This window comes from Opisthocomus hoazin, chromosome 14 (genome assembly GCF_030867145.1).
Source record: "Opisthocomus hoazin isolate bOpiHoa1 chromosome 14, bOpiHoa1.hap1, whole genome shotgun sequence".
NCBI lineage: Eukaryota > Metazoa > Chordata > Aves > Opisthocomiformes > Opisthocomidae > Opisthocomus > Opisthocomus hoazin.
The window spans coordinates 11,498,682-11,515,979 of record NC_134427.1 but is presented as its reverse complement, the minus strand read 5'-3'; the positions used below and the strand labels follow the sequence as shown (position 1 = coordinate 11,515,979).

At 59.1% G+C, this 17,298-nt stretch overlaps 1 protein-coding gene across 1 annotated transcript; it reads left to right on the top strand.

The window, feature by feature from the left end:
- Positions 1-3,079: 3,079 nt before the first annotated feature.
- LOC142363146 (40-kDa huntingtin-associated protein-like) lies at positions 3,080-4,300 on the top strand. Its single transcript, XM_075435817.1, has one exon. It carries the CDS (start codon positions 3,080-3,082, stop codon positions 4,148-4,150), a length of 1,071 nt encoding a protein of 356 aa, XP_075291932.1. The 3' UTR covers positions 4,151-4,300.
- Positions 4,301-17,298: the final 12,998 nt, after the last annotated feature.

Below are 17,298 nucleotides of genomic sequence, written 5' to 3'. Positions count from 1 at the left end.
CGCGCGCCGCCCGGAACTGACGGGCCGGGCCGCGCCGCGCCGCGCTTCGCTCTGCTTCGCCTCGCGTGCCGCCGCCCAATCGGCGCCCGCTCCGGGGTCACGCGGACGGCGGGGCGGGCACCGAGAGCTGACCGTGCAGACGCCGTGGGCGCGGTCGGGGCGGTGCTGTGGGCGCCGCGGCCATGGCGGCTCCGCCCCGTCGGTGTCCGGTCTGCCCCGCGGCCCGGGCCGACCCCGCCCGAGCCCTCCCCTCCGGGCGGCACCGGGGGGGCGGTGTGCGTGCCCGTAGGGGTGCGTGTGAGACCTGCCGACGCCAGGCACCTGGTGCTGCACAGATGCGCGTTCAGATCTCCTGGCCTCTCTCAGGTTACAGTTCCTGCTCTGCCTGCCGGCCGGTGGGTCTGCTTAGGGGTCTTTTTCCTAATTCCTCACGGCAAGGGCTAGAGGTGAAGCCGATGCAGCGCAAGACTCTAGGACAAGCCAGAGAAGTTAGGGGTTCCACAGCCTCCAACCTCCGTTCTTTCAGACTTTAGTGTTTCCACAGCTGGAACAAACCCCCCTCCCTTACTCATCTCCCACGCTGACCCTGCAGGGAAGCCGTGGTTTCTCTCTGGAGGGAAGCAGCACCTTGAGCTTACCCAGGTCGTGGACACTATTGGAGCGCGGGGTGTCTGAGGAACACAGCCAAGCTGAGAAGCACCCCGTGGATCTGGATTTCATTCCTGTTTCCCAGAGCCGCTAGGTTGGCATGTGACAGTGCCTTCTGGTGGAACAGAGGATGGCAGGTGACCCAGCCCGTCCCCAGGTGTGGGTGAGGCTTCAGGGTCAAGCCTGAGGCTGCTGATCCCGGGAAGGCAGCCTGGCGGCTGGGGTCTCCCACCGAGCAGAGGCAGACGAGCAGCAGATTTCCGCTGGCCTGGGAAGCGGCATCGCTGCACTAGGGCAGCCGGTGCTGACGCAAGCCCAGGCAGTGCAGCGCCTGCCCAAAGGCCTCCTGTGTGAGTGCCTGCCAAGGGGCAGGAGCACAGGCAGGTACAGGCAGGGGTTTCTCTCCAGCCCATGTGAATGGTGACTTGACCTACCTTTGAGGGGTCTGAATGCGGCTGGACCTAAAGCCTCTCGCAGGGTGGCTGCAGGGTGGGAAGCAGGAGGGTAGGGTGTAGACACATTGCCTGCACCAAGCATCTGGCTGGGGTAGCGTGGAGACGGACGAGCACTGCCAGGGCAGCTCCTCTGAGCATGGGAATTGCGCAGAGAGGGGACAGGTGTCTCGTCCCCCAGCCCTCATCCCAGACACTGAAAGCACAACAGCCACATGTGTGGAGCAGATTGTTAGGCAAACTGTTTTCACATTACCGGATTTAGCCCGCAGACCAGTGTGAGATGCGCCCACAGAGATGCAAATAGCCCAGTAGGCAGGGGAGGAATGGGCAGATAAAGGCAGTGGAAAGAAGAAATCCTTTTGTATGCTGCTCTCCACTGGCTGCTGCAGCTGTGTCTGGCTGGGCCTGAGACAGCAAATGGAGCTGTACACAGCTGTCCTAACCGAATATGGGGCAGCACCCTCCATGCTGTAGCACTGCTGTATACCTGGGGAATGGGATGGCACCAACAGCCAAGGCGGCTGGGCAGAGCTGGGCAGAGCTCAGAGTCAAGCCCAGCATCCTCCCAGGCGCATGGCAAGAGCTGCAGCCCCTCTTCCTGCAAATATGACTGACATCCGGTAATGTGAAAACAGTTTGCCTAACAATCTGCTCCACACATGTGGCTGTTGTGCTTTCAGTGTCTGGGATGAGGGCTGGGGGACGAGACACCTGTCCCCTCTCTGCGCAATTCCCATGCTCAGAGGAGCTGCCCTGGCAGTGCTCGTCCGTCTCCACGCTACCCCAGCCAGATGCTTGGTGCAGGCAATGTGTCTACACCCTACCCTCCTGCTTCCCACCCTGCAGCCACCCTGCGAGAGGCTTTAGGTCCAGCCGCATTCAGACCCCTCAAAGGTAGGTCAAGTCACCATTCACATGGGCTGGAGAGAAACCCCTGCCTGTACCTGCCTGTGCTCCTGCCCCTTGGCAGGCACTCACACAGGAGGCCTTTGGGCAGGCGCTGCACTGCCTGGGCTTGCGTCAGCACCGGCTGCCCTAGTGCAGCGATGCCGCTTCCCAGGCCAGCGGAAATCTGCTGCTCGTCTGCCTCTGCTCGGTGGGAGACCCCAGCCGCCAGGCTGCCTTCCCGGGATCAGCAGCCTCAGGCTTGACCCTGAAGCCTCACCCACACCTGGGGACGGGCTGGGTCACCTGCCATCCTCTGTTCCACCAGAAGGCACTGTCACATGCCAACCTAGCGGCTCTGGGAAACAGGAATGAAATCCAGATCCACGGGGTGCTTCTCAGCTTGGCTGTGTTCCTCAGACACCCCGCGCTCCAATAGTGTCCACGACCTGGGTAAGCTCAAGGTGCTGCTTCCCTCCAGAGAGAAACCACGGCTTCCCTGCAGGGTCAGCGTGGGAGATGAGTAAGGGAGGGGGGTTTGTTCCAGCTGTGGAAACACTAAAGTCTGAAAGAACGGAGGTTGGAGGCTGTGGAACCCCTAACTTCTCTGGCTTGTCCTAGAGTCTTGCGCTGCATCGGCTTCACCTCTAGCCCTTGCCGTGAGGAATTAGGAAAAAGACCCCTAAGCAGACCCACCGGCCGGCAGGCAGAGCAGGAACTGTAACCTGAGAGAGGCCAGGAGATCTGAACGCGCATCTGTGCAGCACCAGGTGCCTGGCGTCGGCAGGTCTCACACGCACCCCTACGGGCACGCACACCGCCCCCCCGGTGCCGCCCGGAGGGGAGGGCTCGGGCGGGGTCGGCCCGGGCCGCGGGGCAGACCGGACACCGACGGGGCGGAGCCGCCATGGCCGCGGCGCCCACAGCACCGCCCCGACCGCGCCCACGGCGTCTGCACGGTCAGCTCTCGGTGCCCGCCCCGCCGTCCGCGTGACCCCGGAGCGGGCGCCGATTGGGCGGCGGCACGCGAGGCGAAGCAGAGCGAAGCGCGGCGCGGCGCGGCCCGGCCCGTCAGTTCCGGGCGGCGCGCGATGCTGTCGGCGGCGGGCGGCTCCGGCGCCAGCGGGGCGGGCGGCTCCGGCGCCGGGCCGGGCCTCGGCGGGGACGGGGACTTCCTGTCGCGGTACCGGCTGGTGTCGGCCAAGCTGCGGCGGCGGTTCCTGCGGAAGCCGAACGTGGCGGAGGCGGCGGAGCAGTTCGCGGCGCTGGCGCGGGAGCTGCGCGCCCAGGAGAGCCTGCCCTACGCGGCCTGGTGCCAGCTGGCCGTGGCGCGCTGCGCGCAGAGCCTCTTCCACGGGCCCGCCGAGGCGGCCGCCCTGGCCGAGGCGGCGCGGCTCTTCCTGCGCCAGGAGCGGGACCTGCGGCAGCGCCTGGGGCTGCGCGGCGGCTTCGGCGAGCACGTGGCGGCGGCGCAGAGCTGCGGCGCCTTCGCCGCCCGCCTGCACCTGGAGCGGGGGCAGCCGGCGCTGGCGGCCGGGCTGTGCCTGGAGCTGGCGGCGGCGCTGCGCGACACGGGCCGGCCCGCCCGCGCCGCCGCGCACCTGCAGCGGGCGGCCGAGCTGCTGGCGGCGGCGCGGCTGCCGCTGGAGGCGCTGCGCTGCCTGGCCGAGCGCGCCTCCTGCCTGCTGCTGGGCCGCGACTACGCCGGCGCGCTGGCGGCGCTGACGCGGGCGCAGGCGCTGGCCGGGGCCGGGCCGGGCGGCGTCGGGGGCGCGCCTGGCGGCGCCTTTCTGGACGTGCTGGCGCGCTGCGAGGTGTCGCGGGTGCTGCTGTTGCTGCTGCTGCAGCCGCCGCCCGCCAAGCTGCTGCCCGAGCACGCCCGGACGCTGGAGCAGTACTGCTGGGAGGCGCCGGAGGGTGGCGCGGGGCCGGGGCCCGGGGCCGGCCCCGGGGCGGGCGGCGGGCTGCCGCCGGCGGCGAGCTACCTGCCGGGCGAGCTCTTCCTGCTGCTGCAGTCGGCCGTGCTGGCGTGCCAGGAGAAGGACGCGGAGGCGCTGCAGGCGCTGCAGGCCGAGCTGTGGCCGCTGCTCAGCGCCGAGCAGAACCACCTGCTGCACCTGGTGCTGCAAGAGATGCTCAGCCCCGCCGGACAGGGCCTCTGAGCGCTGCGCCGGCATGGAGGGGCCTGGGCGTGCTTCCACTGGGCCGGGCGGGGACTTGTTGTTGAAGCCACAGCCTGTGTCAGCGCATCCTCTAGTCTGGTACTTCTTTGTGGTCTGAATTCTGTAACAGAAGCCAGTAATAATTGCTGAGCGAATGTGTGCATCTCCTCATTTATCTGGCGGTGTAGTAAACTACGCGCTGTGCGTCTTGAAAGTTGCCGTGCTCAAAAAGTGTCATCCCAAAGCGAAAGGGCCCATTTGAGGTAGAACCAGACTGTTCTTAAAGAACTGGCTGGGCTTTGTGGAGAGGAAGACTGTTGGTAGGAGGGTATCATCTGGGGCACGTGCGAGAGTGGCTGGGGGTGTGGGATAGCATGGGTAAGTATCTAGGGCAGTGGGCACCCCCGGTGTTTTTGAAACTCACCCCTGAGCAAGTGCAGAATCCCGACAAACTAGTAAAATATCTGCAAAAAGTGTGCCGCCACCCTGGGAACTCCAGAGAGACACAAATCACCACCACGTGCTGGGGTCTGGCCCACACCTACCGAGCCCTTTTCAACATGATTCAGGGCTCTAAAGGGGAAAAGGTGGGGGGAAATGAAGCGGCAGGCACTGCGACTGGCGCTGCCCCCCCAGCCGGCCCTGCAGCTGCTCCAGCCCAGCAAGCAGTCACAGCCCCCCCACCCGGCACCGCCACTGCTGCTGCTGCAACTAATGGGGCTGCCCCGGCTTCCCCGGCGGGCATGGCGGCTGCTCCAGCTCCGGCAGCAGGGACTGCAGCTGAGCCCCAAAACCAACCTGTGCCGGCAGCAGTTGCTCCTGTAAAACTAAAGAAAGATGCAAAGAAATCGGATCGCTCTGGGAGGGATGACAATGAGCCAGGGTCATCGCAGGAGATAGAGATCATCACCCTGTCCCTGAGCGAGCTGCGAGACATGCGGAAAGATTTCAGCTGCCACCCTGGCGAACACATTGTCACCTGGCTGCTGCGGTGCTGGGATAACGGGGCCAGCAGCTTGGAGTTAGAGGGCAAGGAAGCCAAGCAGCTGGGATCCCTGGCCAGGGAAGGGGGCATTGCCAAGGCCATTGGAAAAAAGGCACAAGTCCTCAGCCTCTGGAGGAGACTTCCGTCAGGCGTGAGGGAGAGGTACCCCTTCAGTGAGGATGTTGTATGTTATCCTGGCAAGTGGACCAATATGGAAAGGGGTATTCAGTACCTGAGGGAATTAGCTGTGCGGGAGCTGGTTTGCTATGACCCGGACAATGAGCAGTTACCCCCAGACCCAGATGAAATCCAGTGCACACGATCCATGTGGAGGAAGTTTGTGCGGAGCGCACCATCCTCGTATGCCAACTCACTGGCAGTAGTGTACTGGAGAGGTGAAGAGGCAGCAGCAGTGGATGAGGTGGCTGTCTGACTCTGGCAATATGAAGAAAGTCTCTCTCCCTCCCTCGTCTCAGCTGTGAAGAAACTGTCCCAGGAGTTCCAGCAATTCAAAGAGCATATGTCCTACTCCCCACCTGTTTGAGCCAGCATCTCAGCTATTAGGGGCAAGCGTTCCTCTGCTCAGGAGAGAGGATACAGAGGCTACACACCACAGGGCACCCTGTGGTTCTACCTGCGTGACCACGGAGAGGACATGACGAAGTGGGATGGAAAACCTACCTCAACCCTAGAGGCAGGAGTGCGTGAGCTGCAAGGTAAAACAAGCACAAAAGGGGATTCTGCTAGGAAAAATGCCGTTCCGCTTTCCAGCAGTCAGCTCTCCAGACCAGGTAGACAGTTTGATCTTGATTCTGATCCTCTGGAGGGACCTCCAAGTCATTTTTACAGCAGGTGAGCAGCAAATTCTCTGACCAGGATTAGAGGGGCCCTGCCTCCAGCCAGGTGGAGGAAAGGGACAACCGCATTTATTGGACGGTGTGGATTTGATCGCCTGGCACGTCAGATCGACAAGAGTATAAAGCTCTAGTGGACACCGGTGCCCAGTGTACTTTAATGCCATCAGATTTCAAAGGGTCAGAGTCCATTTGCATTTCTGGAGTGACAGGGGGGTCCCAAGAGCTGAGTGTATTGGAGGCTGAAGTGAGCCTCACTGGGCAGGAGTGGCACCCCATTGTAACCGGCCCCGAGGCTCCGTGCTTCCTTGGGATAGACTATCTCAGGAGAGGGTATTTCAAGGACGCAAGGGGGTATCGGTGGGCTTTTGGCATAGCTGCTTTGGAGACAGAAGAAATCAAAGAGCTGTCTATTTTGCCTGGTCTCTTGGAGGATCCTTCCGTTGTGGGGTTGCTGAGGGTTGAAGAACAACAGGTGCCAATCGCGACCACAACGGTGCACCGGCGACAGTATCGTACCAACCGAGACTCCCTTCTCCCCATTCATCAGCTGATCCGTCAACTGGAGAGTCAAGGAGTGATCAGCAAAACTCGCTCAGCCTTTAATAGTCGCATATGGCCAGTGAGAAAATCTACTGGAGAGTGGAGACTTGGACTCCTGCGCCTTGAAAAGCAAGTCCTGTGGCGACATGGCACTCCCGAAAGGACCGAGTCGGACAATGGGACTCACATCCCCTATCATGCACCAGCCTCTGGAAAAATCAAACGGTACAATGGGCTGCTAAAAACCACCTTGAGAGCAATGGGGGGTGGGACTTTCAAAAATTGGGATACTCATTTAGCAAAGGCCACCTGGTTGGTGAACACCAGAGGATCCACCAACCGGGCTGGTTCTGCCCAGTGAAAACCTCAGCACCCTGCAGAAGGGGATAAAGTCCCCGTAGTGCACATGCGGAACATGTTAGGGAAGACAGTCTGGGTTAGCCCTGCCTTGGGCAAAGGTAAGCCCGTCCGCGGGATTGCTTTTGCTCAAGGACCTGGGTGTAACTGGTGGGTAATGCAGAAGGATGGGGAAGTCCAATGTGTACCTCATGGGGATTTGGTTTTGGGTGAGAATAGTCAAGAAATAAAATGTATAAAGTTAACTGTTAAATAACCCTGTCACTGTGTGTTATTACTGCTATAATTGTTGTATGTTGTATCAGTAGTATCATAGTAAGAATCGCCCAGACTAAAGAAGGATGGACTTTCTGATGAAACCTAGCAGAGCACAGCGATGATGGGACTGGACCTGGTTTTCAACAACTGGCACCCAGCACCTTCATCAAGATCGACATCTCCAGCCTGCAGACTGTGGGCACGGGCCGCACCAGATACATCAGCCGTGAGCTCCGGATGCAGCAAGCGACCGCCCATCGCCACACATCACCTCTCCTGCCATGGAAGACCATTACGACAGATGGAGCCCGAAGTCATGGATTAAATGACCTCAATGGACACTTTCGAGTGATGATCCATAGACTAAGGGAATGATATCTGGAGACAGGAGAAGTGGTGGTGATCAACGGTGAAATGGGGGACCTGGGCATGACGTAGATGGTATAGAATAATGGGTGGATAATGTCCTGGGTTCGGCCAGGACAGGGTTAATTTTCGCCAGGAGGGAACACAGCTGGGCGGGCTGACCCAACCTGGCCAAACAGAGCAGGGTGTTCCATACCATGTGCTGTCATGCTGTGTTCTGGTTGGGGGGAGCTGGGCGGCAGGAAGGCAGTCACGGCTCCGGAGCACGTGCAGCGGGTGGTGAGAGCGGCTCTCTGCGTTCTGTGGTTTGTGTTGTGTATTCTCCTTATCGGTATCGTTGTTGTTGTTCCTGTTCCCTTTGTTTGCTGTTCTGTTAAACTGCCGTTATCCCGACCCACCAGTTTTTGCCTGTTTCTTTCCATTCTCTTCCCCACCCCAGCGGGGGGAGGGACGGCAGAGCGGCCGCGTGGCCCTTTTATTGCCGGCCACAGCCAAACTATAACACAGAGGAACTGGCCCAGTCCCCCATGTTGATGCCCTTGGACAAGGGCAGACGTCTGCACCCTCTGCCCGTGGCTACCACGGCACGCCAGGCTGGGCCTGACTAGCAGAAGCTTAAATACCTCTCAGGGTGAGGGACTGATGGGGTTTAGTCAAGAGCAGGGGGTTTTGGCAACACAAAATTGGTGAGGACCACAAGCCTGCCCAGGAGCTGACTGAGATGCGGGTGTGGTCAGTCGTACAGGACTGGCTGCTCTGTATGGTCCTGGCTGCCTTCTCTCTCAGGGCTGCTACCCAGCTCTGCTTGGTGAAGCTGGGACACAGTCCCTGCCTCTGCCAGTGGATGCTCAGGCTCATCCTGCCTCCAGAAACAGGGTGTGTGTTGTGGCACAGTTGTCCAGTGACACAGGGTTACATCAGAGAAGAAGCTGTGTGCACCAGAGCCCCCTCTGCATCCTTTTCAAAGAGAAACGGCTGAAATCTCTGCAGGCGACTGAGCAGCCTTCACCAACCAGCCCTGAGCAGCTCTGGATGTTCTCCAGCCACCCAGGAAGCAGTGAAGGGGCTGTGCTGAGCGAGAGCACTGGGAAGGAAGGGGCTGTGGGCAGATGTGGCAGAGCTGCCAAGCTCTGGCATCCATTACTGGAAGCATCTCTTGACCTTTATCTTGTGGGGAATGGAGACCGGACGCTGTTTCCTCCCAGTGCGACACGGATCTGAGATGCATCGCAGCCTCCCCCAAGCCACAGACAGACCTGTGCAGGAAAGGGCTGGACCAGCACAAAGCCGTCTGCCTCTCGGCCAGGGGATGGCCTGCCTCGTCACCACCATGCAAAGAGCCCTGCTGTGGCCGGGGCTGCCTGGCCGAATCCTCCCGGGCATCGCAGATCTTACTCTTTTTCATGGCTCAGTTGCCAGGATTGCCTGGGCTGGGTGATCCAGTGATCACGCAGCTATCTGGGGACTCCAGGAAGACAAAACACATCCCTGCCACCCCTTTCTAGTATAGCCCAAACAGGTTATTTTGCAGTCCAATGTGTGCGAGGTGCTTCGATGCTGATCTCCAGCCAGAGAAGCCGTGGGCCAGGGCTGGTTCTAATTCCGGCTTCTCCCGTGCCGGATGGAGAGCCCCCAGCACGCAGCCCCCACCCTGAGCTAGACATGGGGGATGTATGCAGGTATTGCAGCTGGGCAGACGGGCACCACTCTCTGAAAAAGTTGCCAGCACATAACAGAAATGGGCAGCAGCATGCTGAAGAGAGCACCTGAGCAGGGACATCTGTTGGTGCTGAATGGGCACGTCTGTTGGTGCTGAATGCAGTGAGGCACCCCGTGATCTTCTAGGCCCCCGACCTAGTCCATTATTTTCTCATCCTAATCTGAATTTACAGGCTTCCCAGGGATTCCCACCGAAGAAATCTGGGCCACAGGTCCCACTGTGTGCAGCTGCAAAACATGGTCCTCCTAGCTGGCTCTCTTCTGCTTCTGGTGCTGACTGCCCTGATCTTCTCCACTCACTGCAAGCCCGTTGTGTGATTTGCTGTACTGCTTATGCTGAGCTTGCTTAGCGTAACTTGCTTAGCATTAGCAGCTAAGTTTGCTGAACCCTTAGGCTGCAAGCTGTGAACTTTTACCTGGGTATGCTGGACTTTTACCTAGCCAAGTAGAAGGCGGCCCCAGAGTCAGTTTGAGCTGGAAGGTAAGGAAGCAAGGAAGGCCGCTACCATCAGCAGCTGACACGCTAACCTTAGAGATAAGAGAAGAAACGGCCCGCCTGGAGGTAGTGAAGGGATTCAATGAAGGACAGGAAGACCCCGGACCCTAAGACTACTACTGGTCAGAACCGTCACGTGAGGAGTGGGCAACTTAGATTGTAAGGGTAGAATTGCTCAGGGGTTTCTTTTTTCGGAATCCCTCTATGGAGGCACACAGCTCGAGCTGCTCCAGGATCCCAGGGCTGGCATGAAGAATCCTTTCAGTGATTATCTTAAAGAAGATTCCACCAGAATTAATTTCCCGAATCTGTTATTGAGAGAATTGTTCTGTCCAGACAGAAAGATAGTTCAAAAGAATGTGGAATTAACGCTACAGGGAGGTCGAAATTGGGCCGCCTGGACTCAGGGTGATCCCACTTGGGGTTATAATAATCAAACGGATAGCGAGAATTGCCAAACGGTGGTTAGAAATCTGATAAATGTGATTAGAGCTTTGGAGGAGATGAGAGTAAATTGAAGTAAAGCACAGGAATGTAGACAGAGGCCATAGGAACACCCCAGCGACTACTGGGGAAGAGCGTGTCAGGCTTTGTTGAGGTCTGGGGGAATGACTCTCCAGAATTTTGATAATGAAGTGGCAGCAGGTGTGTTTGTGGCCCAAGCTGCCTCTGACATCCAGAACTATTTTAACAATCGCATGCCAGGGTGGCAAGGAGAAAAACTGAAAGATATTATCTTACCTGGAGGTCTGTGCTTGTAGAATATGTAGATCATTTGTTAGTTGCCAGCAAGACGTACGAAGATTGCTGGAAATCTATTTATTTATACTTGATATTACTTGTCTGTGTACTGCTTTAGCAGGAAAACATAACTGTGGATCTCTTTCTAAGCTTCAGGTGTGTCAGCAGGAAGTAAAATATTTAGGATTGATATTAAAAGAAGGACAAAGATTAGCAGACCCAGAACAGGTCCAGGCTATTGTAGAAATACCTGGACTGGTAACAAAGAAGCAATTGCAAGGATTTTTGGGTGCAGTAGGATACTGCAGAGCCTGGATACCAGGGCCAGGGGAGTTAAGTAAGCCGTGGACAGAAGCTACAAAGGCAGAGGAATTGGTGTGTATACGGTGGGGTCCAGAGAGAGAAAAGGCTTTTCAAGCTATGGAAGGAGCTTTAGCTCCTGCTCCATCACTGGGATTGCCAGATTACTCCAAGTCCTTTGAACTATTTGTGCATTAGAACCAAGGAGTAGCCAGCGGAGTCCTCATTCAAAAGCTATGTCCGCACCACCACCCTGTGGCTCATTACTCAACTCAGCTGGATCCTGTAGTGGCAGGGAATAATCTCCATGTTAGAGTGGTAGCGGCAACGGTGACTGTCATGAAAAGAAGGACACTACTAGTCCTGGGTCACCCGACAATGGTGTATGTCCCGCATGAAGCGGGAACTGATTCTGAAGCAATGTGCTACCCAAGTATTGTCCCCATCAAGAGCACATTGTTGTGAGTTAATGATTTTAAATGCAGATAATGTTACTTTAAAAGGATGTCATGTTTTGAATCCAGCAGCTTTAGTGCCTGTTCGCTCCAATGGTGAGCTGCATCGTGATTGTGCTAAGGTAGTGTTCCTCTCCAGCCACCTACGGGAAGATCTGCAGGATCAACCTCTAGAGAACTCGGATCTATCCCTTTTTACCAATGGGTCGGCGTGGTATGTGTGAATGGAGAATGACACATGGGCTGTGCAGTGGTGAGAAACTTAGAGGTACTTGAAGCAGAACGTCCAGAACTCTCAAGGAGTGCCCAAGGGCTGAATTAACTGCATGAGCAAGAGCAGCCTGGTGGGGACGTTATCAGTGGGTAACTATTTATACTGCTTTTGGAGTGTGTCATGCAATGGGTACGCTATGGAAAGAACGAGGTTCCGTACCTTGGTGGGAAAAAGTATTTCTGATGCAACTGAAATCTGAATGCTGTTGGAAGCTATTAAGCTTCCAAGGGAAACTACTGCAGTACACTGTCCAGCTCATACCAAAGGATCCAGCAAAACCGAAAGAAATAATGAATTGGCAGATAAAGCAGCTGTATGAGTCCGTACAGGCAGAACACAGGAACAACCACAAAGCCATGGATGAAATGCAAAGAGTCAATTTATTTTCGTCACCTCGCCAACCGGGGGATCTCCGAAGCAGCACCTGGGACGGAGGCACACAAGCGGGGACACAAGGACTGCTGAGCTCGGGCCATGCTAAAGGATCACCAACCCTGCTGTTTTTGCTGGTTTATCCAGGATTTGGACAGGTGTAATTTACACTGTGCCACTGATGTGCATAGCAGGGCAGGAATTTCACACATGTCTGATAGGGTGCCTCTAAGTCTACCATCTGCCATTTATTATCTAAACACAGATGTTGTACTTTTCAAGCACACAAGACTAAACAACAATCAATATGATATATTTATTTTTCTACACTCCAGCTGCAAGCCACTTGAGCATGTTTACTATCCTATCCCACAGCAGCTAACACTGCTGCCCTCCAACCTCTACATGAGTGGACCACCGTAACAACTCCCTCTGCTGATGACTGGCCAGACATCAATCAACCCAGCCCAAATATACGCAGCCATCACTTCAGGAAGAACAGGCTCCTCGGCAAAGCTGGGAGGCTGTGAAAGATAAAGTTTTCTGATGCAAAACCCAAACAGGAAGCTGGAGAACAACCATGGACATACTTGCCATTCCAAAGACTGCAAATTGGTTATGCTAATGTGCCTTCTGTGAGCAGGTTTCAGCACCTGCTGGTAAGCATGGACCAACTCTCAGGATGGGTAGAAGCTTTTCCCACCAGGAAAGCTTGTACTGCGGGAGAGGTCAAAGCACTTCTGCAGGAAACCATTCCCAGACACGGAATACCTGAAACCATAGAATCCAATAGGGGTTCTCATTTTTTTCAGGGGGAGTATTAAACACTTATAAATGTTTAGGGATACAGCAACAGCTACGTATTCCATATCATCCACAGTCCTCAGGAAAGGTGGAAAGAATGAACGGGACTCTCAAAGAGCAATGGCTCAAACTCGTAGTCAGGCAAGTTTGAAATTGATACCAGTGACTGTAGGAAATGTAACAGATGTAGCGGATGTAGATAACAATTATCACTTTAGGTCCTCAGAACCATTGCACAGCCAAAGGAAGTCTTGGTTCTTTGTGAAGAATGGGGACGGTTGTAAGATAAGAGACTCCTGAATAATCCCTTTAGGTGGCTCGGCCTTGGGAGAGCAGATGCGCAAACTACAGAGATAAGGAGTCTGCAAGAAGAGCGTGAGACCGGAACGAAGCGAGTGAGTTACCTGATTTGTACTGGGGACAGGAAAACATCTACAAGAAAACAGGGCAGAAGCTCAGTGGTTTCAGCCAGTACCAGTGGGAATGCAAGTACATGGTATGTGGTCTGGAGATGCAGTGATGGTAAAAGACCACTCTTGCAAAAAACGTTGCAATCTAAATAAGAGGGTCTGTACGCTGTGTTACGAACTTCTTTCTTTGCTGTAAGGATTGCAGAAAAGGATAACCAGATTCACCACTCTCCCATGAAACGGCTGCCACAAAGCGATCCCTCCCGCCGAGGGTCAGCTGTGGCACCAGGCTCAGGGGGTGTGGGACAGTCTGTCCCAGGCGCTGCACAAGGGCTGCGGCCTTGGGGGTTCCCACCTGCAGGGTCCAGCAACTGGGGAGACTGGAATCCAGGGGCCGGCTACTGGGCAGGCGCAGTGTCTGAGCCCAGCTGCTGGAGGGGTCCACTTTGCCCACACGGGTACACTGAGTGTCACTGGTGGCCTTCCTGGGGGGAAAGGCCCTGGCGCTGACACCGAGGGTCACTGAATGGACAGCGGACTGTGGTCTGCAGGGGCCGCTTGGCCTGGGTGCACTTGGTGCTGGCAGCTGGGTGCGGGGGGCTGCAGGGCCGGGGCTCTGTGTGAGGAGTGCGGGGGCTGCCCTGTGGCACACACGGCCGGTGCCAGCCGGCTCTGCGAGGGCTCAGCGCAGCCCCAGCTCAGCCCGTCAGCGAGGCGGGGGGTGCCTCTGGGAGAACGTCCAGCGAAGGGTCCAGGGGCGAGAGAGGGGGCCGGACTGGGGGACGCCGCAGGGTGCCCAGTCCCAGGAGAGCGGCTCCGTCAGGAGGCAGCATCTCCCCTGGGTGCCCGCTGCAGGTGCCCAGCACAGGACCCCAGAGATGCCCGAGAAGCAGGAGGCGAACACTCACTGCCAGCCCAGCCAGGGGCTGCGCAGCCTGCAGGAGGGCCGGCAGGCGAGGGACGGGGCTCGAGGGGCAGTCGGGCGGCGGGACACAGGGACAGCCGGGGGCGAGACAGCCAGCCCTGAGCACCTGCGGCCTGGGCGCAGCCATGCTGGGCCGCAAGAGGTCTGTGCGGCGCAGGGCCGGCTGTGGGAGGGTCGTGGCCCGCGCAGCCCCGCAGCCATGGCCCGGAGGCAGAGAGCAGCGCAGAGCCGAGCTCACCCTGGCTGTAGTGGCCGGGAGCGGCCTTGAAGCCGGGGCCGGGCTTGCCGGCACCGCGGGGGTCACTGTGCGGACGCAGCGGCCTCCATCCCGCGCCTCCTCCTCCTCCCCACAGGTGCTCCGCAGGCAGCCCCAGGCCGAGGGGCAGCGCAGCCGGACCACAGCCTCGTCCCTCCACGGGGACGAGCTGCCACCGCTCCCCTTCCCGGCCAGCTGACAGAGCTCTTGCAGCCGTGGCACACAGGTAAGGACCTTGGGGGAGGCAGGGCCGACCGCCTCCCCGGCCCTGGGAGGTGCCGATGGGAAGGCGGCAGGCGCTGGAGGGGACAGTGCGACCGGCCCCCCAGCAAGCTGAGACCCCTGTGCTGTGCCCGGCAGGCTGCACGGGCATGCCGGGGGTGCTCCCGAGGCGTGGGGGGCAGCCACGCATGGAGCAGCCGTCTCCCCAGCCGGCTCTGGGAACAGGGCAGCAGCCGCCTGCGGCACTGAGCCGTGCCCTCAGGGCTGGCAGGACAGCCCGGCTGCAGGGGGTTTGCCCCGGGGACGTGAGGGTGAGAGGACCACAGCCACGTGGCCTTTCTCCACGTCTTCTCTTGCAGACGGACAGGCTGGAGGGCTGGGAGGCACGACCCCGCAGCAGGGCCGCACGGGGACAAAGAGTGCCCACGCCAGCCTTGCCGCCTGTCCCCAGGCTTGAAGCGGCGCAGGCAGCTGCAGCCCGGTATGCACTTGCAGCTCCAACAGCAGGAGCCACGGATGTCACCAAGCTGCCCACTCTGCCAGCAGCAGCAACCTCCAGATCTTCTGCGAGAGGCAGAGCACATGCTGTGGGCCCTGCAGCCAGCGGCCACTGAGAGGTGGTCCCACCTACTCGCGGCATCCTTGGTGACCGAGCCATGGCAGGGAGTGCTCAGAAGTGGGGGCCTGCCCCACACGGCCGCCCAGCCTGTAATGCAGCTCTGGAGTCAGCACTCCGGTCATTGGTATCAGGGTACCTGAGTCACATCCTAGCCTCAAGCCAGGGACCCGGCCAGCAGCTTGGACACCTTGGGCACACCACTGGTCTGGCAGAACCTGCAAGGATAGCCCAGGGGCAGGCCGCCATGGGTGGCGAAGCACCTGCAGCTCAGCCAGGACCTCATCTCCATGTTCCGGCGGGAACCAGGACTGCTGGCAAGGCCCATGCACCAGTTTCCCCAGGGAGACACACCAGCAAAGTGCACAGGGCACGGCTGGTGGCACGGCAGGGCCATCGGCTGCCACCCTTGTGACTTGTCCCTGGCAAGCCGCTGTGCACATGGCCTGCAGATGCCCCAAAGCATCTTGTGGTCGTACACATCAAGATGGAGAGTCGGGAGGAGCTGGAAGAAGAGGATGACCACAAAACATCTGAACGCCTGTTGGGGCAGAGTCAGCTGGAGGAAGACATCTCCATCCATAGCCTCTGGGCCAGCCCTAGTCCGGCGAGACTCAGCCAGGAGCCACACGCAGGCAGCACCCAGCAGCATGGCCAGAGACACCGCAGGAGAGGCAGACGACCACCCTCGGCGCGCATCTCCTGCCCCGCCAGCGCACTCAGACAGAGAGCCAGCAGCCTTTTGCCTGGCCGGAGGCCCCGCGGAGCAGGGGCACAGCGAGCCTCTGCCCACATCAGCGCCTGAAGATGGACAGTCGTGGGCTCCTCCCTTGCCTGCGGCCGTGCTCCAGGCAGCAGATGATAGTGCCAATGCTGCGGGCACTGCTGAGGGCATCCTGGGTGACCAGGACTTGGCAGCGGGCGTGGAGAGCCAGGGGCCTGCCAGCGTTTGGCCCCCTTACCAGTGGCACTGCTCTGGAGGACCTGGAGGAAGAGTGGGAAGAGGTGCCTGGCAGAGACGCTGCAGGAGAGGCAGCAAGCGACATAAAGAGCGCGTCTCTTGCCCCATTAGCAGATGAAGATGCAGTGCCAGCAGCAGAGTCTTGCCTGGCTGGAGGGCCCAGGGACGCAGCGAGCCTCTCCCCGCAGCAATGCCTGAGGACACCAGCTTTGCAACTGGTCCCTCTCCTGGAGCTCCCTGCGAAGAGGGGCACAGCGTGACTGTCCCTGCACCAGCGCCCCCAGATGCTCAGTCAGTGGCTCCTCCCCTGCCTGCAGCCGTGCCCCAGCTGGCCGGTGCTGGTGCCAAATCTGTGGGCGCTGCTGAGGGCGTCCTGAGCGACCGGGGCTTGGCAGCAAGGGTGGAGAGCCAAGGGCTTCCTGTCCCTGTCAGCCCCATAGCCTCTGATGCTGATCTGGGAGACTCGGAGGAGGAGCGGGAAGAGGTCCCTGACAAAGACGCTGCAGGAGAGGAAGACGGCGACACACAGAGCGCGTCCCTCGCCCCATCAGAGGACGCCGGCACAGAGGCAGCGGCTTCTCCCCTGGCCGGAGGTCCCGGGCACAAGGGGCACAGAGCACCTGTCCCCGCCCAGCCTCTCGCCTACAGCTCTCCTTCCCTCGTAGGCATCGCTGCCCTCCCGCGTGCCCCAGCTCGCCAACGATGGTCGTCCATCCTCAGGACAGCTCGTCGGGCTCTGCGCAGGGCTTTCCGCTGCAGCTGCCTCACGGGAAAGTGAGAGCAGGGGTGCCCAGCAGCCAGCGCCTTGCCGGTGCGCTTGCCTGGCCGTGCCCTGCGCCTGACCGGTGCAGCCTGCCCTGTGTCCGTATTAAATTCCTTCTTGGCTCTGTCCTGGGTGCGGGCTGTCGGTCCCACGTGCACGTGTGTGTGTGTGCGGGGCTGTGAGTACGGCAGCTGGGCTCAGCCCACGGCGCGGAGGGTCCCTGTGCTCCTGGGGCAGGGACTGGAGCGAGCGCGGGTGTGTGCACGAGTGTGATGGCCGGCAAAGATCAAGCAGCACGAGGCGGTGAGCAGATGACGTGGCCTGGGAGCAAGGGGCTGAGCGGGTGTCTGAGGGGCAGCCCGGGTGTGAGAGACCCCGGGTGTCTCCAGCGGGGAGAGCACGGAGGGTCGGCCGCGGGAGGTCAGCTGCGAGGTGTGGCGGGTGCTGCTGTTGCTGCTGCTGCTGCCCGAG

What these genes read in the sequence shown, in the direction of transcription:
- LOC142363146 (XM_075435817.1), top strand. Translation starts at nt 3,080, where the DNA reads ATGCTGTCGGCGGCGGGCGGCTCCGGCGCCAGCGGGGCGGGCGGCTCC.